Consider the following 25,291-nt stretch of genomic DNA (forward strand, 5'->3'; position numbering starts at 1 on the left):
TTTTTCAGTTTAAGTGTCGCTCAGTTGGCAGGTTTTGGCAGACTCAAGAATGTCGAGATTGGGCAGCCCCTTTTTAGATACTGCCACAGTGCCCTCTGTACACACTGCCACAGTGCCCTCTGTACACACTGCCACAGTGCCCTCTGTACACACTGCCACAGTGCCCTCTGTACACACTGCCACAGTGCCCTCTGTACATACTTGCCGAAGCTTAGGCCGGGGATTCCTCTGCTGAAGGAACCCCTGACATCACAGTTCATAGACTGTGATGTCAGGGGCTCCTCCTGGACCGGAATATGATGTCAGGGGCAACCCCAGAGCAGGAGTCCCAGAGCACAGCACTAGTATAGGCTCTGCTCCGGAACTCTCGGGAAGCCTCTGGCTTCACTGTCCATATATGTAACCCCAGAGCCGCAGTCCCGGGCAGAGCGCTACTAGCACTCTGCCTGGGACTCCATCTGTGCTCCTGACATCACTGTCCATATATGGACAGTGATGTCAGGGGCTTCCTCAGAGCAGGAGTCCCGCTGCAGAGCGCTAGTATAAGCTCTGCTCTGGGATGTCATGAAGGAGCGCTGGTGCACTCCTCCTTCGGTCTACTCTCTCCTCTCCCGGGGGAGCTACGGTGCCCCATGGGCCGCAGATGACAGTCTCCGGGGCCACATGCGGCCCGCGTGTTTGAGACCCCTGGTATAGTCTGTAGTAGACTACACTCTAACATCTTGAGGGATCCTGCAAAAGAAGAAAAAATATACTGCGCAGTATCCTTTTTTCAACATGGGAGACTATGGGTAACGGATGCAACTATATGGCATCTGTCACAGTTATATGTTAAACGTCTACATCAGGGAGCTACCTCAGGGCAGTCCATATAAGGACAGTGATGTCAGGAGCTTCCCCAGGGAGTTCAGGCAACATATCCCACAGTATCCCTCTAACGGGAGGAAAAAAAAAAGTTAGTTGAAGGGGGCCTAAGCTGACTGGTCAAGAGAAGTTACATGAGCGGCTCTAGTGCACTTCTTTAAAAAAAATTACCCTTTTAGTAGAAAATATCATTTTAAGGCATTTCTAACATAAACCTTTAATAATCTATAAAATATGTCCGGATTTACACCACAGTATGCTCAAGGCTGCATGTAAATAATCCAGGTGCGTTATCCTCATAGCAATTCGTGCATGACCATGCATGCATGAATGATCCTATAGACGATGCTGTTATATGATATAATATATATAGAATTATATAACAAGACTGAGGTGACATTACATGGACAATGTTTCCGGGCACATATAAAACTTTTTAACATACACACATTATGCGCTTTTCTTTGCTCCAGAGCCGCCTTCTTTCTCCTGTACGTAATGATATGCCATTACAGTGAGTATGTTGAAAAGTTTTCTATTTTCCCATTGTGGAGGCACAGAAGGTTATTTATATGTGCCCGGAAAAGCCTTCTACCGAGAGTCGTATTATTTACATAAGGCCACAGGTATTCTGGAAAGTGGCCCAGACGCAGAATGAATACAAGATTCATATCAGTGGTGCCTTACATTTAAAAATATTCTACTAATAGAGTAACTTTTTTTATATATACAACCAATGCATGATAGATTCTTTAGTTTTGATTTGTAAATTTGTACAGAAATAGTTCAAACACTTACCTGCATGACAGCATTAAAGAAACAAGTGTTGCCTAGGTTTGTAATTCCTTTCACAGGGACAGACGTAATAGGAAGCGTAGTTTTCTCTTTAAAAATTTCACCACTTTGTTCTTGCAAGCAAATGACCTTTAAAGAGGAACCTGAAAAAAAAAAAACACCACCACAAATCTATAAACCCCATGGGAAACATATATACAACTTTAAACCCGGATACGTGTTATATTTAAAACAAAAAGCTTACTGCTACCTTTTTATGCATGTTTTCCACATGTCCAACAATACCCTAAATATATGAAGCACATGCAACATTTTCAACGGCAAAGAAGCAGGTGAGTCTATGTTTTTGAAGACAAGATACATTCACAAAAAGGCGCACACGTGAGGTTTATTTTGCAACATTTGTGAAACATTTCAGGCTTCAGTGAGAATACTACAAAAGCATATACTTGTATAAAATTTACACGGAGAGAGTTTGATACATGTCTAGTAATTTTTTTTCCCCAGCACATAAGAACTTTTTATACATGTCCCTATATGTACATGAACACTCTCAGAAAGAAGCTAAGACACTATGCCAAAAGTACCTTAACATTTGTTAATAGCATCAGGGCCGGCGTCAGCACCCAGCGAACCCCGGCAAGGGCCAGGGGCCCACTACCCTTGGGGGGGGGACCACTCGGCCGCCGGGTGCGGTCGCTGCTGTCGTCATGGCATCACTGTCCATATATGGACAGTGATGTCGGGAGGAGAGAAGGAGTTCCAGGCAGAGCGCTACAAGCAGGTCTGCACCGGGACTCCGTCTCTGGGGAAGCCTCTGACATAAATGTCCATATATGGAGCGTGTTGTCCGGAGCAGGGCAGTGTCCAAGGCAGAGTGCTGGTAGCGCTCTGCCCGGGACTATGGCTCTGGGGTTGCAACCGACAACACTGTCCATATATGGACAGTGACGTCAGGAGTTTCTCCTGAAGCAGAATCCCCAGCCAAAGCATCGGCAATGCTCTGGCTGGGGATTCCACTCCTACAGGGAGGGAGGCTGTGTGGTACTACCAGGGAGGGTGGCTGTGTGGCACTACCTGGGAGGAGGGGGCTGTGTGGCACTACCTGGGCGGAGAGGGCTGTGTGGCACTACCTGGGAGGAGGGGGCTGTTTGGCACTACCTGGGATGAGAGGGCTGTGTGGCACTACCGGGGAAGGGGGCTGTGTGGCACTACCAGGGAAGGGGGCTGTGGGGCACTTCCTGGAAGGAGGGGGCTGTGTGGAACTACCTGGGAGGAGGGGGCTGTGTGGCACAACTTGGGAGGGGCAGTGTGGCACTACCAGGGAGGTGGGGCAGTGTGGCACTATCTACACAGGGAACTAAATTTATGGGGGTACAAACTGGGGCCTAACTTTTATATGGGGGCATAAACATGGCCTAACAAAGTGAAGTTTTCTGCCATTTTACTGCCGCCGTGAGTTCCCCCGCAAAGCGGCCTACTATGTCTGTGTCGCCCAAGGGCCCACATAAACCTGGAGCCGGCCCTGAACAGCATGGCATAGTTATCTTGTACAGGTCTTCGAAAGAGTCGCAGACCAAACGTAAGGACTGCACCCAGTCTGCCACACACATTCAGGAAGCTTTTTATTCAACAGTCATTTTCTACATCAGTGGATGAGAATTATTTACAGGGTTACAGTGGAAAAAAAAAAAAAGAAGGCAGGTCAAAGGGCCCATTTCATTTGAATAAATGATGTATTTTATTTTTGTGTAATTCTGCCATTAACAAGGTGGTTATAGCAGGAAATACACTGAGGACACAGCACACAAACATCTGGAAAATCACAGCATCTGTTACACCACATGTCACTGTATTTTTCTCATGCCAGCACAATATGTATTGTATAGTTATGTAGACAAGAGAGCTGCATGTATATTAATGTGTATATGATATAATATATGATCTCTCCAACATTCCTGTGTGTGAATAAAAGCAGAAACAAAGAAGGGCCATATGCAGAACACCCGGATTAAGACTGTTCATACTATAGTGTATGTAGAACACTATAAGGGCATGGTGGTCTATGCTACCATAGGGTACATATGCCAGTCAATATGATTTTTTTTTTTCTACGGATTAAAAATTTGTACAATTATATTAGGTTAAATTTACTTATATAGAAATAAAAAGCAATGCAAGTATTAGAAAGATCAAGGGACAAAGAAGCTTTTAAATGTAACATACAAAAAATAAATAAATAACCACACAACCAGTGGAGTTTAACTAGTATTTCTCTTTCAATATATTACATATGCACGTTTATTCAATTGTTATAAATGTGGACATTTTAAGCCAGTCTCATTAACTTATAGCCTAGAGATAACACAGAAATTAAGATATTCCCTGCAGTCTCCAATTCCACTGGCAACTTCTTTGCTGTCGCTATCATTGCACTAAATAAGAACATTAGTGACATATCCAGACTATAAAAATATTGATTAGCACAGCATGTCAATGCAAACGAGTTATGGACTTAATAAATGCCAGGAATGGTGACTCGGAAATGTAGATTTTTGACATATGAGCTCACATTTGCACTAATGAGTTAAAGAGCAAGTCTCATTAAAGTGTTCTGGGGACATGGCAGGGACCAATTTACGTTAATAGAATGTTTATGCCAAAGGTTCTGAAGCATTGAAGAGCAGAGGGAAGGAGCCTCCTCCACAGGGAGCTCTCGTGAATTTCCTACATGAACCAAAGACAAATGCGTAATTAAAGTTCCAAAAACCTACATTTAATTAAAGAGGAATAAAACGAGACTGACAAGTCGCACATAATATTTTCCGGCGCACTGATCAGATACTGCTGTCCAGGGAGTCCCATTTTCCCAGGTTACAGCTGCATCTGCAGGATACGTTGAAAGGTGCACTAGGATTTGGAAAAGGTTTTTATGTACTCGCTGCTGATGTGCAGCAAAGAAATGTGTTCTGCTGAAAATGTACATTATTTCAAGATTTAAAACTTACAATAAAAAATAATCCTACATAAATGTCTAGAGAAAAGTGATATTTAAATTCTGTTTGCTCGCCCATGTAATAATAGAATGGTAAAAGGCATACATGAATATGAAAGAGAAACCAATTTCTCATAAATCAAATAATATATATATATATATATATATATATATTAATATTTTTTATAGGCCCTATCTTATAAAATAAAAAAAGTAAAATTTATCTTGTTACTGGGACAAAGAATTATGCAAAAACACTTTTACTGCACATTCAAAAAAAACTTTTACATTGATGTGTGAACAGATGCGTGATTGAAGTTACAGGTCCTACGTTCTGCTTATGTGACCTCATGACGTTCTGTTTGCTGGTCATATCCCCAAACAATATAACAGAAAGTGCTGTCATAGGAACATTGGAGATGAGCATCTAGAGACACGGATACATCCACATAGTAATAGGACTTAAATCAAATATATACTCATATTACGGTCTGTGTAAAAGTCATATTTAGGGTTTGTTTTTTTGTTGGATTTCATGTGACTCCAACAGAAAAAATAAAAACTGTTGCATACCCAATTAGACACCATACATATGGAGATAATCTCCTCTAGAGGCATTGATTCTAGGGGAGAATATCTCCACACACAGTCCGGCATGGTTTGTATGGCTCCATGCTAAAGGAGTGCAGAAGCCCTATAGAATAGATGAAGCGGTTTCTCCTATCGGTGATCACACTTGAGGAAGGGGAGGACCCCCAAAACTTTCCAGCATGCCCATGTCCAAGGTTGTGGGAGAACCCTGAGGGTAGATGTATTGCTTTCTAAAATTTTGTAAGCATGGACTATTAAATATTTTAAACAATTGATATATTTAATGTATTCATGAAAAGAATATACATAGACTATATATAGAATTAGCACATGCTATATACCTATAGTTGAAAATTGGGTGAGCTACTGTACACACACTATATATATATATTTAAAAAAAAAATTTTATTATTGTATTACACAAGCACACACTTCATATTATTAGTTTTTGATGTTAAAACATGGAAAAATAATAAATGCGTATGCAAATAAAATGTAGTTGAAAAGATTTTACCTGTAACTTACCGTATGTATTATATATATATATATACATACATATATACATACATACACACACACACACACAAACATACATACATACAGAACATGTAAGTAATTCCAGATATCGGCGTAACACAGTTGTTGCCTTATTTCTATTGGCATTTTACAAACATCTGGGAATGTATCTTAAAGGAAACAATGTTCAGGAGCCATCTGGATAAAACTGCGGGCAAAATGAAATGTGAAGCATATGGAATAGCAGATTTTTCTCTTCCCTGCAGCAGTACAGGATGACAAATGTCAAACTTAGATGTGAGCACGCTTGACTGTGCTATGCTTTGCAGCACCACCTGGCTCTCCTTGCCGGGCCACCAAATATGGACAGCATTGCCACAGCGGACTATGTCTTCAGGGGAAACTCAATAAACGCATTTCACTTCATAGTTAAATGGCAGCTTCACACAAGTACCAAACATCCCATTTGTCTTCCCTGATGTGTGAAGCAATGAGAAAAAAAATAATTAAAAGCCTTTATATTCTATTTGGACTTACTTAATATTTCTTTGTTGGCTACATACATCTTATGTGATACACATTATTTACATTTGTGATGTAGATTTGTGCATGAGGCGTGTCAATTTTTACAAGATGGCAGAAATCCAAATTATTACATGTAAAATAACGGCCGGACAAGACACCTTTATTAAAAAATAAGTAAATATGTCCTACAGAACACTGAATTCCTTTGAGGTTGGATACAAGTGGCCATATTTTGGGCCTAATGAATAATAATATTATCAATATATTAATTGAATACTCACTCTGCATGTTAGCTTTATTACCTGCCTTACAGGAAGAATTAATAACAATGCAATATTGATTCAAAAAAAAAAAAAGTGGATTGTCCAAGGCTATGTTTGAGAAGTTATGGCTAGCCTTAGGCAGCTGACAGCAGAAATCGTAGATGACATGCTAGGAACGGATCTTGTAGCCAACTACCATGTGTCAAACGGTACAGCATTTAACATGAAAAGAAGTTAAATACTGCACCGCAGAATCCTGCTCTCCGTCAACTGCTTGATAGGCTGCATTTCATAGGCAGACTATAGACTCCTGTGCATTTCATAGGCAGTCTATCATTTGCGGATAGGGCAAGAGCTACTGCAGAGAACTTTAACCCCTTAATAACCGCCTACATGTGTTTTTACGGCGGCCATTAAGGGTACTTATGACAGAGCACCGCCTTTTCATGGCAGCACTTTAGCGTAAGATAGTGCCCCCGGGAGGCGCTTAAACTCTGTGTACTCAGCTATGGAGGTAGCTGAGGCCTCGGAGCACAGACCGAAGACCGTTTTGTCCGGTCCCCTTTCACGTGATCGCGGTTATTAACTAAATAATGGTCGATCACCTTCATAACAGCGGCGGTTAGTTTTCACAGAGAGAAATAGTAAAAATAAGGGCCAGCACTCCCTATCAGCACCCCTGATAAACAAAATTGTGCACGCATGCGCAGTTTGCATAATGCCAATGCTGCCTGTGGCAACATAAGGCAAATAGTAACAGCCAGGGACCAATCTGAGTGGTCCCTGCTGACATGGTCACTGTGATATACCGATCACAGTGATCTAGGTAATTATACTTACCAAATACAGCCAGGACATGGGCTGTGTCTTCCTCTTCCCTCACTGTAGTTGATCTGTGATAGGACAGAGAGACACTATAACCAAATCCTGAGCTGTATAAAGTGAAGTGAAGAAAAAAACTACACAAACCTTTCAAATCTTTGCCCCCTGATTACCTCATTTGTGTCCCCTGATTACACAGTTTGTGCCCCCTGATCCCCTGTGTGAGCACAAGTGATCAGTACGTTTTCTGGCAGCGTCAGGCTATTACATGTGGTTAGCCATTATTACGTAATTTTTGTGTGTGTGCTGGTTTTAGGAATTTATTTAATTTACCTAGTGAGAGGCAGGATAGCCTTTTTTTTCTGCTAAGTTAAAAATAAATAAATAAATAAATATATATATATATATACACACACACACACACACACACACACACACACACACACACACACACACACACACACAGTGAAGGAAATAAGTATTTGATCCCTTGCTGATTTTGTAAGTTTGCCCACTGTTGAAGACATGAACAGTCTAGAATTTTTAGGCTAGGTTAATTTTACCAGTGAGAGATAGATTATATATATATATATATATATATATATATATATATATAAAAAATAAAAATCACATTGTCAAAATAGTATATATATATTTGCATTGTGCACAGACAAATAAGTATTTGATCCCTTTGGCAAACAACACTTAATACTTGGTGGCAAAACCCTTGTTGGCAAGCACAGAAGTCAGACGTTTTTTGTAGTTGATGATGAGGTTTGCACACATGTTAGATGGAATTTTGGCCCACTCCTCTTTGCAGATCATCTGTAAATCATTAAGATTTCGAGGCTGTCGCTTGGCAACTCGGATCTTCAGCTCCCTCCATAAGTTTTCGATGGGATTAAGGTCTGGAGACTGGCTAGGCTACTCCATGACCTTAATGTGCTTCTTTTTGAGCCACTCCTTTGTTGCCTTGGCTGTATGTTTCGGGTCATTGTCGTGCTGGAAGACCATTTAAGAAAGCGGTCTTTAATGCAGGCACCAAGTTGATTTGGAGCGTGTAACTGTTCTGGAGGAGGCTGAACTCTTAATGGTTGGTAGGGGATCAAATACTTATTTCTCTGTGCACAATGCAAATAAATATATATAATTTTGACTATGTGATTTTCTGTTTTTTTTTCAATATAATCTATCTCTCACTGGTAAATTTAACCTAAAATTATAGACTGTTCATGTCTTTGACAGTGGGCAAACTTACAAAATCAGCAAGGGATCAAATACTTATTACCTTCACTGTATATATATATATATATATATATATATATATATATATATACACACACACACACACACACACACACACAATTTTTTTTAAGAAAACCTTAATAAAAGTTAGTAGCCTAACGGCTTCAGTTCTACCTAAATAATGGCTCGGAGATAGTTTACGGCGGAGCAAGCCTACACCTTGTTATGTTCCGGCAGTACAGGTAGTGACACCGACACTGCTTCAGAGGTAGAACTTTTGCAGACAGTGACGACTCAAGTTCTACTTCTACCTCTGTATCCTATAGCCCTATGGTGGTGGAATCAGTCGTTGCTGTCGAATCCCCAGGTGCAGGGCCTAGCGGTGCAGGGCCTAGCGGTGCAATCCCTCCAGTGTTCTGGGATCCCGCAATTTAATTTCCCCCCCCAGGTCCCGCAACTGTCAGCAACCCCAGGAATAAAAGTGGATGTTGCTAATTATACCCCTTTGGACTTCTTTCACATATTTGTCAGTGACCAAGTCCTGGAGTTAATTATCCAACAGACAAATATCTATGCAAGACAATTTATTGCACAGAAACCCACATCCCTCTACTCATCATGGACCCCCACTAGTGTCCCTGAGCTTAATTTTTTTTTTAGGCCTAACTCTAAATATGGAGTTGGTCAAAAAAAAAAACTATCCGCTCCTACTGGCCATTAAGAGCTGTCCACGCTTTCCCTGTATTTGCAGCAGTTATGTACCGCCACCGATATGAATCCATAATGCGCTTCATACATTTTACAGATAACTCCCAAGTCCCCCAAATAAATGGCCCAGGCTACGATCGCCTTAATAAAATTGAGACCTTTAATTTCCCTCCTACAAGAATCTTTTCTTAACCCTTTCATGACCAAGGGTCATTGATACCTCTGTGTCCAGGTCAAATTTTCCATTTCTGATATGCACTTCTTTAAACAATAATATCTTTGCAACTGCTTTGAATATCTAACTATTTTTACTTTGTTTTTTTTTTTTAGAAGACTTATGAGGCTTTAGTTTTCTAGATTAGTTTAATTAATTCCATGTTTTACATTCTTTATTATGAGCAGACAAAAATCACAAAAAATGTGAAAAACACTTTTGTATCTTTTTTATATATTTATCTAGGTTATTTATGTGCGCGCAGTTTTTAATTTTATATATATATATATATATATATATATATACACATGCATACATACATACCATACACACACACACACACACACACACACACACACACACACACACACACACACACACACACAGCTCTTTAGCAGTCAGCCTTCTTCACTCTCCAGGAGAGAGAAGACTAAGGAGTTCAAACAAAACTTCCAGTGCCTTATCTGCCTAGATAACGAGCACGGTGGCTCCGTTATCTCTGGGCAGAAACCGCGGGATAAGGAGGGGGAGGGGTCGACACACACATGGGCAGAGAGATAAGTGCATACTGCTTCATTGTGAGCAGCGCTGCACTTGTAACTTTAGTTTATTTATTTTTTTAAAAACAAAAACACGTTTGTTTTATGAAACTAAGTCAAAGAGGTGTCGGCACTTGTAAAGAGAGCCGACACATAGATTAGTGCAGAGCTGCTCACGCTGAAGCAGCTTCTGCACTCATTAAACCCTGATCCACTCTGCAAACATCTATATACTGCACAGGGCATCGGCAGTTAGAATGTGTATATAGACATATGGCAGTCGTGAAGGGGTTAAAACCTACACCCCCAGATCAAAATTTAATCGGTGGATGAATCCCTGATGAGCTACAAAGGCCGTCTTTCATTCCGGAAAGTTATCCACTCCAAACGTGTCAAATACGGTGTTAAAGAGGCTCTGTCACCACATTATAAGTGGCCTATCTTGTACATAATGTGATTGGCGCTGTAATGTAGATTACAGTAGTGTTTTTATTTAGAAAAACGATGATTTTTGACAGAGTTATGACCTATTTTAGCTTTATGCTAATTACTTTCTTAATGGACAACTGGGCGTGTTTTACTTTTTGACCAAGTGGGAGTTGTGGAGAGAAGTGTATGACACTGACCAATCAGCGTCATACACTTCTCTCCATTCATTTACACAGCACATAGCGATATAGCTATATCGCTATGTGCAGCCACATACACAAACACTAACGTTACTGGAGTGTCCTGACAATGAATATACATTACCTTCAGCCAGGACGTGATGTCTATTCAAAATCCTGACACTTCGCTAACGTTTCTGTGAGATTTACAGCAAGGCAAGCGTAATCTCACGAGATTACGCTGTAAACTGTCATTTAAAACGAGATTACGCTTGCTGTGCTGTAGTGTCGGGATTGTGTTAGCGAAGTGTCAGGCTGGGTTCACACGAGCTATTTTCAGACGTAATGGAGGCGTTTTACGCCTCGAATTACGTCTGAAAAAACGGCTCCAATACGTCGGCAAACATCTGCCCATTACTTTCAATGGGCTTTACGATGTACTGTGCCGACGACCTGTCATTTTACGCGTCGCTGTCAAAAGACGGCTCGTAAAATTACAGCCTCGTCAAAAGAAGTGCAGGACACTTCTTGGGACGTTTTTGGAGCCGTTTTCTCAGTCTCCAATGAAACCAGCTCCAAAAACGGCCGTAAAAAATGCAGCGAAAAACGCGAGTTGCTCAAAAAACGTCTGAAAATCAGGGGCTGTTTTCACCTGGAAAACAGCTCCGTATTTTCAGACGTTTTTGACTCTACGTGTGAACATACCCTCAGGATTCTGAATACACATCCCGTTCTGGCTGGAGGCAATGTATATTCATTGTCAGGACGCTGCAGTAACGTTAGTGTATGTGGCTGCACATAGCGATATAGCTATATCGCTGTGTGCTGTGTAAATGAATGGAGAGAAGTGTATGATGCTGATTGGTCAGCGTCATACACTTCTCTCCACAACGCCCACTTGGTACAAAAAGGTAGCAGTCTACCTAATTCAGACTGCTACCTATAATGGATTCGTGGTTTATAAAAAAAAACAAGGAACACTCAAGCAGGGATAGTCGCTTCTACTGCCCGATATACCCATCTCAACTAGGACTCTGCAACTACCCGTTTTGAAACCACACGGTTTAGAATTATTAATTTTATTTAGGGAATGCCAAAATGGGGGAGGGGGTCTTTTTAGGAAGTCCATTTTAATTTATAGTTTCATTTTAGTTTGTGGGCTCTCCAAGTGGGGAGGAATTCTTTTGGGAGAGGTAGTAGAGTTTATTTTTTCAGAAAATATTTTACCCCTTTTATATTTTTGATCATTTTTGTTTCTTTTGACTGTTTTTATGACTATGTCCTGCCGATCAAAGCTGTTATTTTTATTAATATTCTGTATGGTGATACACGCATGATCTTTTTTTTTTGTATTTGAAGGATCACGAATAATCAAGCTGTTCCTAATCAATACACACTGGGCTTTACTACATTCGGGTTTACACAGGACCTCTTGCACCCAACAATTCTTCTGGAAATACTGACATCATTTTGGGGATTAGTGATCCTTTACTGTTCCTATAGATGGTTTTGGACACTGCCCCTTTATATATACTTTAACCGATTGGTTGTTTTGTGCACACAGCGGTTCCTACCTTGCCGGGCAGGGACCTGTTATGGTGTACCGCGTCACTTGGCAAGTTCGTCCCTCATATAAGGATTGATTGAGCAGAGACGTTGTACAACCAGTCACTCAAAAAAAAAAAGAAAAGCTTGTCATGACAGCCCTACAGGTGTTCTTCTACGCTGTGAACACTCGAGTTTGCCACATATAGTTGTATACATTTTCCTCCATTTTTTTGAAGATATTGCCCGTCACTCCAGTACAGTTTATTTTTTCCTCTCTGACTGATTTTATATTAGAACAGAATGTTGCCCATGAATGTGTTGTTTCTTTGTTCAGGCAGCTCAATGCCTCTAAATGCATGATATGGTGCCTAAAATGTATTCAATTGTGCCCTGAAAGCCAAAGTATGCTCCCTCTATTTTGGCCCAGCCACATGTCTAGTAAGCAGATCGAGGCCACAATGGGGGTATTCTTAAAAATAGGAGAAACAGAGAGATAGATTTGGGGTGTGTTTCTTCATTCTCATGTTCTCTTTACAAAAAAAATAAAAAAATCTGTCTTTACAATGACACATTTGTGAAAAAAGTGAAATTTTATTTTTTTTCCACCTGCTTTGCATTAAATTTAGCAGAAAAACTGTGGGGTCAAAATACTCACTACACCCCTAGATAAATACCATAAGGGGTTTAGTTTTCTAAATGGGGTCATTTATGGGCAGTTTCTATTGTTCTGACAGCTCAAAGCCTCTCCAAATGTGCAGTGGGGCCTAAAACATTTTCAAACAAAATATATGTGTCCTGAAAGCCTCCAAGTGCTCCCTTCCTTTTGGGCTCTGCCGTGTGTCCAGGCAGCGTGTTAGGGCCACAATGGGGGTATTTTTGATAACAGGAGAAACAGGGTGATAGATTTTGTGTGTTTCTTCATTTTCATGTTCGCTTTACAAAGAAATCGGTCTTTAAAATGACAGATTTGTGAAAATAGTGGAATTATTTTTTTTTCACCTGCTTTGTATGAATTCTTACAAATAAACTGTGTGGTCAAAATACTCACTACACCACTAGATAAATACCTTAAAGAGGTGTAGTTTTCAAAATGGGGTCATTCGTGGGGGTTTCCATCATTCTGACACCTATGAGGCCCTGAAAACCTGGCTTGGTACAGGAAAACATGTACTTACTAATTTGTAAGTCTTCTAAATTGCTCAAAATGTACCGTATTTTATTTTTTCAAAAGTGCTGCCAAAATAGTGTAAAGATATGGGAATATATATTTAATAAACTGTGTACAGTACGTATGTACATATGTGACATATTGCTGTTCAAAATAGGGAAAAAGGTTAATTTTTACAAAACGTCATGAATTTTGTATTTTTTTATTAATTTACGGAAATCGGATCAGTCTACTTTTGCCACTAAAATAAAGTACAACATGTGACGAAAAAACAAAATGTCAGAATTACTAGGATATGCAAAACTATTGCAGAGTTATTCTCTGATAAATTCAGACATTATTATTAAATCAGACCTTCTACCTATAGCAGCAACACACACGTATCTGCAAAATTATAAGCATTAAATCGCAAAAGATCATATTAAAAAAAAAAAAACAAAACCACAAACAGATTTGGAGCTAATCTGTAGTTAAGAATGAAACAAATAGTTTCTGAAACAATACAGAAGATTAATGCAATTCTATAGCTCAGATCCAAAATTCTAGAATAAAGCCAGAGCAGAGGCATTCAGGGCCATAGTAAGAACCGTTCCTCCAAAAGAGTGACACTTAAGAGGTATGAGTTATATACTTTTACGTTTCAGGAGCAATAAAAATTAAAAAACAAAATCGAATTTCTGAACAATCCGGAGAATGTGCGGTGTCTGGCCCCTATTCCTAGTTGAGAAGTGACCAAGGACGTGAAGCCACTCTCCATTTAAAGGCTGCTTAAAACCTTTGATGGGCATTTTTTTTTTTAATAAACGGGTCAGTCCGTGTGTTTGGTGAAACTTTAGAATTAGTTTTTATTAAAAATAAATTTTCCATTTTTTTTAGATACAGCTGGTTCTCTGTATAAATCCTGTTCCCGTCAAGTCCGCAGGACTTACGGATTCAGTGCCAGCAGGTCCTGTGTGTCTCTGACACGCAGGATCCACATGTTAACTTAGATGTGAAAGATTACAGGTGGATCCTGCGTGTCAGGGATGCAGGACCCACTGACACTAAACACGTCATGTCAGTGGGACTGATGGATTAAGGTCATAGCGAATAAATACAGCTGCTCTGTTTGAGCTACAGCGGTTTTGTATTTTCTATAAAGTAAAACAAATTTTTAATAAAAAACTAAATAAAGTTACACCAAACACACTGACCCGTTTATTTAAAAAAATAAAATAAAATGCCCCTCAAAGGTTTACATAACCCTTAAGTCAATGAGAGGTAGAAAAAAGGGGAACTTTTTTTTTTTGTGGTGGATTCACTATGATCCATTCTATATGATGGATAACCGATAAACACCAATACGTACAAATCGGTGTTAAACTACCAAACATTTGAAATGTAAAAATAATTTTTTATTGAGACATAAAAAAATGGAGTACAACAATTGCATTAAAGGAGGAATGATAAAATATGAGTCCAAACAGAAAAGCGATAGAGTGGGCTACCATGCAGACAAACGATGATCATCCCCCTGACGAAGCCGGGTGGGGAAACACGTTGGGTGTAAGTGGGCTCCTGGCACATCGCTATTCTTTACCCCATGGTTTGCGGTTTGTTTTTACCTTCTGGCCATTGTGCTATTACGGTTTACTTCGGTGGTCAAACTTGTTTTCCCTAGACTTTCTTTTAGTTTACCTTTGCGGACTATCTACAATGTATTATATTAAGGTATAGATGTTATTGCCAGCAGCCCACTCAGTTATCTCTTATCTGTTTTGACTCTAAGACTATCATTCCTCCTTTTAAAATGTTTGGTCGTTTACCACTGATTGTTCGTATTGGTGATTATCTAGGTCTCTGGTGTTTGACCACTTATTTCCAGGGCTTTTTCTCCCTTGGTGTTTATTATAATGGATAACCGGTTTACTTTTTTTTTTACTGGATAGAATAGAGTAGTAATGGTATACAATATTCCACCCATCAAAAAATAATGTAAACCTAATTTACTCTGTTCACTAGTTTTCTAAGTAAAGTGATGACAAAATAGAATGTTTGTAAATAATTTTATTTTTTTAATATAGCAATTACTACAGTGTTTCTTTCAAAGACTTCTGTCATCATTTTGCCTAAGCATGTGTAATCTATTATGGACAGCATTTAAAAGCTGGTTTGTAACTGGTCACTGCTTTGTAATGCCAAATATTCCAATTTGTCAATTATTGTCCATCTCTTCAATGCACTTTTCATACCCTATATTTGAATAGAATTATTATTATAATATATTCTGTCATTGGGCTCTTTTTTTTCAGGTAGAGCAAAGGCAACTGCTGCATCAAGGACAAACATCTTGCTATTGAAAAACAAGTTGAAGGTCCGCATCACAAGAGCAAAGTTAATAGCTTGTGTGTCATTATTCATCTCTTAAATATTTCAATTAAACAAAAAATGTACTCGCTCTATATAACATTATACAATAAAATACCAAAAAAGTCTTAACCCATGAGTGAGGAAAAATGTTATTCAAAATGGCTAATATTCATCAGTAGAGAAACTACGTAGATACTACATGTGAAAATCCCAGAATATTAGAATGCCTCAAGACAACTGTGCAACATGGCCCCAGTTATATTTGTTCATCCATAGTGACATCAGCGCTAGAAGACCGGTCATTGTTTTGAGATTGCAACAGGAATTGGCGGGGACCCTGTTGACTGGCTGCACACAGGGGCAGACTGGGCCGGGGGGCATGTGTGCGGTAAGAACATTTGCAATAACTCACCGGTCTCCCTGCCTCTTATCTTCCTCTTCTGCCTGGGCGGCAGAAGAGGAGGAAAGAGGGCACAGAAGACGCTCGGAGAGCGGCGAGTATGAGGGGCCTGACCTGGGGTCTGATTCTTTTTTTTTTTTTTTTTATCTTCCCAATGGTCTGGGGTCGGATTAATTAAAGGAATTACTGCACTTTCACAATACCTTCAAAAACATATTAGACCCTCACAAATTGCTTAAATAAACATGCAGAAGCACTCAGCTGAATGCTCTGCACCTCCGGCTGTGATTGTCTCTCCTAGTCAGGCTGCAGATGGGCTCATAGGGATTCCATTTAAGTTTAGTGAAAGCGTAGTTACTCTTTAAGGGATCTAGGGTCTGATTAAATTAGGTGTCTGCTCTGGTGTCTGAATTCATTTGTGCTGCTATAGAGGATGGAGATGGCTGCAGAAGCGAGGGACCTAAGATGTCTCGGGTAGCAAAATATCCAGTCGGCAGGAGAAGTTGTCATGGCGGTCTAGGCCAGATGGATAAGAAACGGAAAGAGCACTCCTCCAGTCAAAGAACACGTCACCTGATCACTAGATCTATAGAGAAACGGTCAACTCTCCTGACATGTCTGATAAAGTAAATTGTTGCATTCCCCATGAGATAGGAGTTCCGTGTTGTGATGTTCCGGCAGTTATTCCTCCTGGAAATGTATGAATATGACTTGGTTAATTTTAGTATAGAGATAGAGGTGCAGCACAAAGCAATATATTGAGTTGTATGCAATCTTATGGGCTGCTGCGGTCACTCGATAATTAAAATCAATTAGCCCTTAAAAAAAGTCTCTGTGTAGCCCAGGTCTAATTCACAATGGGGTGTTACCATTCCCCTTGTCAATAGGATGTGTCTGTACACAGTCGGATACAGTCAGTATTGATTGGACTGTCTGTGTGTAGGGACACAGCCTCTTGAAAAGGAGCCAGTTGTAAATTTATTTATACATTTCCCAGAGGAATAACAGGGGAAAGGTGACTTAAGGAGCTTTCACAGGGCCAGAGTCCCCGGGCGACCTATTCCACTGTATGCCATACTGTGGGATACGTTGCAGCCTTCCATCGGATCTCCAGCAGAAGGTCAAATCGTGATGTGAAGAGGGCCTAAGATAGAGGGCGTGTAAGTATGGGTGGGCTGCTGCTGCTTCATCTGCATGAATGATGGAGGGGGAACAGCTGACAACATATGAATAAACTGCATGAAAAAAAAAAAGAAAAGAGCAGGTACCACGGGCGCTGCCAGCTTCAGCAGCAGAGGAATGATAGTTGCAGGAGAAAAATCTTTGCTTACCATTACAAACAATTACAAGAGACATAATAGAAATGCTTGTTAGATTACAAGAGAACGACATGATCATAAATGAACCATTTCTGCAGTGTGTGACCATCAGGCAGTGCACAGCGCTTTAACAAAGGCTTATCCATGGCCTATACAAAAAAACGCTAGTTACTTTACATTTTGCAGTACAATATCTTCAGATATGAAATCATTGTCAGTATGGGTAGGCAGGCCATCTTGCTGTGTGACTTCATACTAATTAATAAACTGAACTATGTAATGGAAAAATGTTGATGTCGGGACGCCGCAAAGCAAATGCCTTTTTAGGCTGGATTCACACGAGCATGTTCGGTCCGTAAAGGACGGAATGTATTTCGGCCGCAAGTCCCGGACCGAACACACTGCAGAGCCGGGCTCCTAGCATCATAGTTATGTACGATGCTAGGAGTCCCTGCCTCTCTGCAGGACAACTGTCCCGTACTGTAATCATGTTTCCAGTACGGGACAGTAGTTCCACGGAGAGGCAGGGACTCCTAGCATCGTACATAACTATGAAGCTAGGAGCCCGGCTCCCTGCACTGTGTTCGGCCCGGGACTTGCGGCCGAAATATTTTCCGTCCATTACGGACCGAACATGCTCGTGTGAATCCAGCCTTAGCCTTTGCTCCAAAATAATAAAAAGTTAATATCTCTGCTGCTAAAAAAGAATAAAACAAACTGATAGGGCTCATTTTCGACAGCCCGAATATAATCTATTGTATTTTTTGCTGGAGCAGGACTTTATCCTCCGTATTAGAGATGACAAATAATGAGCTGCACAGCAGACCTCTTGCAGTGACAGAGAAGAAGCCGTGTAAATAACAATCAGGTGGCACGCTGCGTGCCTGACAAATGGACATTTCCATGTAAAGTCCCACAGACTGCCAAGGCTTCTAATTACACCTGCCACTGCCTGAAAAGCATGTACAACAACTTACTGGGTGGCTCTCCCTAGAAAGCAATCTTGCTTTATTCTTCCAGTGTGTCGGACATGCTCCTTCTCTCAGGATGTATGGATTGGTGGGCCCGGCAGCCCACGGGATCAGCTGGCAGAGTCTCACAGCTGCAAGCATTCTTTTGGGAACCCAGCGCTCGTCTTTATCCCTGCCGCTTAATGTAATTACTGAAGTCTCTCATGCAGCATTAACGTCATTTGCACATTTTTACAGCTGAAGTGAAAGGAATGGCTGAAATGCAGGGACCCAGCGACCACAATTTTACCAATGTCAATAATAATACATTTAGCATAAAGCTTATTGTTGCTTTTTTTGTTATGTTTATTCATGTCCAAGTTTTCTAATTAATACAATATTAGTATGGCGTGCAATAAATTTACTAAAAAAATAATAATTTGACCTATAACAATCAAACTGTATTTTCAATCAAGTTAGAACGAGTGTCCTAGATGGAGTACATAACCATTAGTGTATATTTCAGAGTGTACTAATGTTTCAGCAAATAAAAGATTATTCTTTGTATAATGAAAAATTATACAATTTTCTAAAAAAAAATAACTTTCTGTATTAGTTTCTCAAATGTTACAAAATCTCTGATGGAGGTCATTCAATAGGAACTTATATTGCTTAATAGGGGGTAAAAATCAGTCCTGGACATCTGATGGACACATGGGTGCACGGCTCGTTACAGTACAGTTATCAGAGCTGCGTCTTGTGACGATTCCAGCACCTGTGTGTCGTGACCAGAACGGATTTTCATCCCCTAGAGGTTAACAAAAGAGGTTTCTATTGAATCCCTGTAACCAGAAATATTAAAAACCATGAGGAATTGGAATTGACAATATATGAGAAAATTGAAAATCTTTTCAGGACACAATGAATAAGAATTATTATGGTTCCAGCTAATAAAGTTTAAGTCCTCCGTCACAGATTTATTCTGCCATTCTAAACGGCATGTTTAAAACACCAGTTTTTTTTTTGTTTTTTTTAATATTAGTGTTTTCTATGATGTTTGTAGAGGCATATAGAGAAGCCTATGGGAAAAAATACCATACCCAGAGCATGATGCATTTGAAAAAAAAACGCCGCCACAAAATTGCCTAGAAACATCACAAATCTGAAAGCAGTTGTATCTGGTGAAATTTATATTTTACTAAAGACTTCAAATGTAACTGGCTGCACCAAGAACGGCATGAAAAATGCAGAAGAACACAGCAAAACGATGTATGTGAGATCCAGCCTTAAGAAATAGTTAGCAATTTTGTAGCCAGGAAGTACTAAATGGTGAACAATCATCGCAGAGTGTGGGGGAAAAAAATTCAGCGGGCCAGGCCAATAACATAAATCTAGCCTAACATTCGGTTTTCTATGAGAGAATTATAGAATTGGTTAATAATCTTCAGACATGGACAATGGCTAAAGGGGGCAGTAAGATAGGGCTTTGTCTATGACTTACAACCTCTTCTACATGCAATGATAAAAAAGCAAAAAATGTACAGGGCTGCCCCAGCAGAGGTTTCTAAAAGACAGGCAACTTTTAAACAGACAACTGAATATCATAACAACAACGGGTCAGGTTTTCAATGCTTCAAGAATATAAATGATAGGCTTTACCTTTCACAGAACGAGATGAATGTTTCTGGAGGAAGTCCAGCATCTGGGCAAGAGCCTTCTTGTTGCAGTGAGTTGAAAGCTCCTCATTGCAGTCATAACAACTGCAAAAAAGAAAATAAAAATACAATAACTAAGGCGCTAGTGAGAGAGGAGTTTGTGTCGGCAAAGGATGGCGTAAAGAGCTAAAACAATGGGCACAAACTCTAAACTCTGTAGCCATCTTCAGGCACCTAAACTCAGACACGGGACCGGTATTTCCTCCAGTCTTGGTCCTTACTCTTCTTACACATGGCAGACTACCTATTTTGAATGGATTAAACGGAAGCTGCCTAGAATATAATGTATATATTAGCATTTTCATGGACCATGTCTCTTTCCAGATGAAGGAACCTGGTTTTTAGCTCTTTTCCATGTATTCTTAGGGGACTAGATACTGCTGCATTCCTAAAGGGGCTTTGTCGTCTCCGCAAATAAAGCATATTCATTTTATGTTCAAAACTTAATATATTTTTTTTATCAATTCTCATGGTTTTCAGCATCACTGTTTTCTGTCATTAAATGGGTATGGAAATTTGTCCTGTGATGATCATACGGGTGCTCGGCTCATCACCAGAGAGATCTCTGATAACTGTAACGAGCCATGCTCCTCTATGGTCGTCACATGACCAGGACAGGCTTTTTTCCTCTGGAAGGAAGCATCGAAGGATTTCATTTAATGAAAGAAAACAAAGATCTTGAAAATTATCAGAGATTGATACACAAAGTATATAGTAAAATTGCATTCGCTATACAACGTAAAATCTTTATTTACGGCAACCATAATACCCCTTTAACTTTTCTGTGGCACCACAGTGCCCAGACCTGCTCCATATAATCTCCAGTGGTATATGTCAATACCTTTAGACAATAAATTGAGCTCTTATGGAGGTGTTCCCTCGTATATGAGGACACAATCTACTTTTTGTGTGGTATTAACATATTATTCTAAACCAGAAGAATCATAACAAGTGAAATAAACAAAATTGCTTTGCGGTTGGCGACAAAGAAAAAGTTGGTTCTACAGAGAAAGTGTGTGTTCACATCAGTGTCACCCTTCCGTTCATGGGTTCCATTAGACCTTTCCGTCAGAGGAACCCATTAAGTAAAGGCAAACGGAAACCATAGATTCCGTTTGCTTTACCATTAATTTCAATGGTAATGCTCCAGTTACAAATGGTTCCCGTTTGTCTGTGTTCCGTAAGGTTTCTGCTTTTTTTTGTGGAATCAATAGCGTAGTTGACGCCGCTATGGTTTCTGCTTAATAAAATGGAAACCTTACGGAACAGAGACAAACCGAAACCATTTGCAACGGAAGAATTAAGACTGCAATTAATGGAAGCTATGGTTTCCGTTTGACTTTCGTTCATGGGTTCCTTCGACGGAAAGATCTAGTGGAACCCATGAACGGAAGGGTGATGCTGATGTGAACAGGCCCGAAACATCACACTAAGTCTATGAAAGTTTAATTCACTTAAAGCGTAACTAAACTTTCAATTAACTTTTTATTTTCTGACAGCATGTGTAATATAAGTATATTTTGTAATGTATTTTATTAATGAATTTGGGCTCCTTTATGTGTAATTATGTGTGTGAAACATTTTATTACTTGGCTGTTTCTTGTTGGTAGCAGAAATCCGTGCACCATTGGGATTTACAGTGTATGGACTCTGCTGCCTGTGTGTACGGATGGGCAGCGCCTGCATAGCATGAACGCCCCCTACCCTGACGTCATGCAGCCAGTAAAGTGTATCCTTCTCTTTGCTGCCCGTTCTATAGCATGTAGCGTAAGTCTCTGGAAAAAAAGTGCCCGTCTTACGCTGCCTCTCTGTACGCTCTCCCCTCTCTATATACTGTAAGACCAGCAGCAGCAGAGTGCAGGGAAGAGAATGTGATGCGCTCTGCTGTTGCCCGTTCCATAGTGTGTAGCAGAGTGGCTTGTGTAGGAGAATAAGAGCAAACATCATACACTAAGGCCCCATGCACACGAACGTAAAAATTGTCCGTAATTGCGGGTCGTAATACAGTCCAGAATTATGGACCCATTCAGTTTTATTGGTCGCGGTCACCTTTCTGTATGGGTGTTTGTTCAGTAGAAATGTTCCAAAAATTATGGAACACATCCGTTCTTTTGCATTTTACGGGCTGTGCTCCCATACACGGCCTGAAAATGCGGGCGGCCGGCCGTGCCCGCAATTGAGGGCCGGGATTACGGGCACGGCCGTGTGCATGGAGCCTTAGACACACCCCTAGCAACTTGACAGCAGCAGGAAGTGTGAGAGAAAAGCTGCAAAAAAAGGTAACTTTTGAAGTGAAAAAAATTTCTAAGTGTAATGTATATACATAGAGCGACATAATATCAATTTAATTTTTTTGTAGAAGTTTAGTTATGCTTCAAAGGCTGAAGACTACTGGTTCCCTGTAAGATGTTATTTCTAACTGGACTTGCTTTCCTTTAGTTTACACAATTATGTTGAAAGTAAAAAAGGAATAGCATTTTAGCAAAAGTTATTATTAGGGAAATACATTTTTTATTTTGTTGTTGGTTCACTAGTAAAATGACGCATTACTTACCAAATAACCCATGTGCGGAGGTTCACTGCAATGCAATGCGGCTCATTGTGTGGAGACCGGAAATGCTTCAAAGAGTGTTGGCATTCAGAGGTCGCACTACAGCCCTAAGTGTACAAAAAGGATAAGTATTGTTGTTCTTACACGGTCTGCTCTCTGCGGTCACTGTGGTCTTTTTTCCCGACTTAGGCTCCATGCACACGATCGTGCCATAATTACGCATCGTAATTACGGCCACGGACAGCCGTCCGTTTTTACGGGCCAGGCTCCCATTATAAAGTATGAGAGCACGGTAAAATAAAAAATAGGTCATGTCCTATTTTTTTCAAAAAGTTTCTACAGCACGGACACAGTCGGCCATAGAAATGAATGGGTCCGTAATTACGGGCGATTTTACCGTGTCTGCATGGGGCCTAATAAATATGTTATTCTGCAGAGTCAGGGCTAATTCAGACGAACGTGTTTTGCGTCCGTGCGGTTTTCACGCGGCTCGCGCGGACCTAGAGAAGTCTATGGGGCAGTGCAGACAGTCCGTGAGGTTTGCGCAGCGTTAGTCCGCTGCGTAAAACTCACGACATGTTCTATGTGTTGGCGTTTATCGCGCATCACGCACCCATTGAAGTCAATGGGTGTGTGAAAATCACGCATGCCCCACGAAAGCACTTCCGTGGGACAAGCGTTATTCGCGCAATAACAGTAAAAGAATGAATGTAAACAGAAAAGCACCACGTGCTTTTCTGTTTACAAACGTCCAAACGGAGTGTCATAAAGATGGCAGCCGCGTAACCATATGAACAGGGCACACGGAGCTGTCAAGTGCCATTTGCGCACGCAAAACACCGCAGTTTTTGCGTGCGCAAAAACGTCACGTTCGTCTGAATCAGCCCTTAAAGAGTCTCAAACAGAACATTTTCGGCCCTGTATAACCACCATTTGGCAGTCAGGACATAAGAGACAATCACAGGGACCACTTTACCGCAATGAAATATATTGTCAAATGTAAGTCTGGTTCTCCGTTATTCTCACTAGCAGCAAGATAGCAAAAAATAATTATAGTTCATTCTATTTTGTACAGGGAGGATAATTTAGCACCAGATGTATATTAGATACTGGATATTTGGGCCACCCATTTACGCACCTAAATTTTCAGGTCTCAAACGGAGCAAAGCTTCAATGCTTATCTCAGTTCTGGAAATTATTGCCAGCGTTCATATATAATGTATACCAACACCAGTCATTACATTAAAACCACCCTCCTAATATTGTGTGGGTACCGCTTGTGCAGTGATGCATGGACTTCACAAGACCTCTGAATGTGTTCTGTGGTATCTGGCACCAAGACAATAGCAGCAGATACTTTAACCCCTTGCCGCACCATGACAAAACTGTACGTCATGGCACGAGGGGAAAAGTATAGAGCGGGCTCATAAGCCGTTAGAAAGGGGGGTGCGGCCCCCTCAGTCAGCTGATAAAGTTATGGGTCTCAGAATATGGTGACACAAGACTATTTTTTTTAACAAATAGTTTTTGCTTTGTAAAATTAGTACATTATAAAGAAAACTATATAAAGTTGGTATCGCCGTAATCGTATTTACCCGCAGAATGAACTTAACATGTTTTACCGCATGGTGAACGCCGTTACCAACAAAACCCAAAAACCAATGAAGAAATCAGGTTTTTTTCCCCCAATTCCTCCCCACTAATAATATTTTTCAGTTTCCCAATACATTATATGGTACTTTAAATGGTCACATTAAAAATTACAACTCGTCCCGAAAACAACAAGCTCTGAAACGTGCATGTAGACGGAAAAATAAAACGTATGGCTTTTGAAAGGCGTAATGCTGCGGTGCCAAGGGGTTAAGTCCTGTAAGTTGTGAGGTGGGGCCTCCATGTATAGAACTTGCTTTTCCAGCACATCCTACAGATGCTCGATAGGATTGAAATCTGGGGAATTTGGGGACTAAATCAATGCCTTAAACACTTTGTCATGTTCCTCAAACCATTCCTGAACAGTTGTTGCAGTGCGGTAGGGCATATTATCCTGCTGAAAGAGGGCACTGCCATTAGGGAATTCCGTTGCCATGAAGGGTTATACTTAATCTGCAACAAGAGGTAAGTGGGACGTGTCAAAGTAACATCCACATGAATGCCAGGACCCAAGGTTTCCCATCAAAACATTGCTAGAGCATCACATTGCCCACGCTGGCTTGCCTTCTTCCCATAGTGCACCCTGGTGTCATCTCTACCCCAGGAAAGCAACGCACACATGAAACAGGCCATCCACATGATGTAAAAGAAAATGTGATTCATCAGACCAGGCCCATGACCATGTCGCCCGTTGCTCTTCCTTAGACCACTTTTGATAGGTACTAACCACTGCATATCAGGTATACCCCACAAGATCTTTTGTTTTAGAGATGCTCTGACCCACATTGTGGCACTTGTCAAAAGTCACTACCTGTCAGTGGTTTTAATGTTATGGCTGAATGAGGTGTGTATGTGTGATATTTTACTGATACAAGGTCAACAATTGGAAGTGCCAGAGTGCAGTATAAATAGAACTGACTGGAAGGTATGAGAAGCTTTAACAAGGGGTATGAGCT

At 40.5% G+C, this 25,291-nt stretch overlaps 1 protein-coding gene across 6 annotated transcripts in view; it reads right to left on the reverse strand.

The window, feature by feature from the left end:
* The window catches only part of USP45 (ubiquitin specific peptidase 45), a 132,387-nt gene that overhangs the window by 92,950 nt on the left and 14,146 nt on the right, over nt 1-25,291 (reverse strand). For all 6 annotated transcript variants that reach the window (XM_075862198.1, XM_075862197.1, XM_075862201.1 and 3 more), the window contains exons 4-6: nt 22,689-22,792; nt 20,079-20,179; nt 1,663-1,802 (exon numbers count right to left, since the gene is read on the reverse strand). In XM_075862198.1, the coding sequence (XP_075718313.1) occupies nt 1,663-1,802; nt 20,079-20,179; nt 22,689-22,792 (345 nt within the window). The remainder of the gene's footprint in view (nt 1-1,662; nt 1,803-20,078; nt 20,180-22,688; nt 22,793-25,291) is intronic.

Source organism: Rhinoderma darwinii, chromosome 4 (assembly GCF_050947455.1).
Source record: "Rhinoderma darwinii isolate aRhiDar2 chromosome 4, aRhiDar2.hap1, whole genome shotgun sequence".
NCBI lineage: Eukaryota > Metazoa > Chordata > Amphibia > Anura > Rhinodermatidae > Rhinoderma > Rhinoderma darwinii.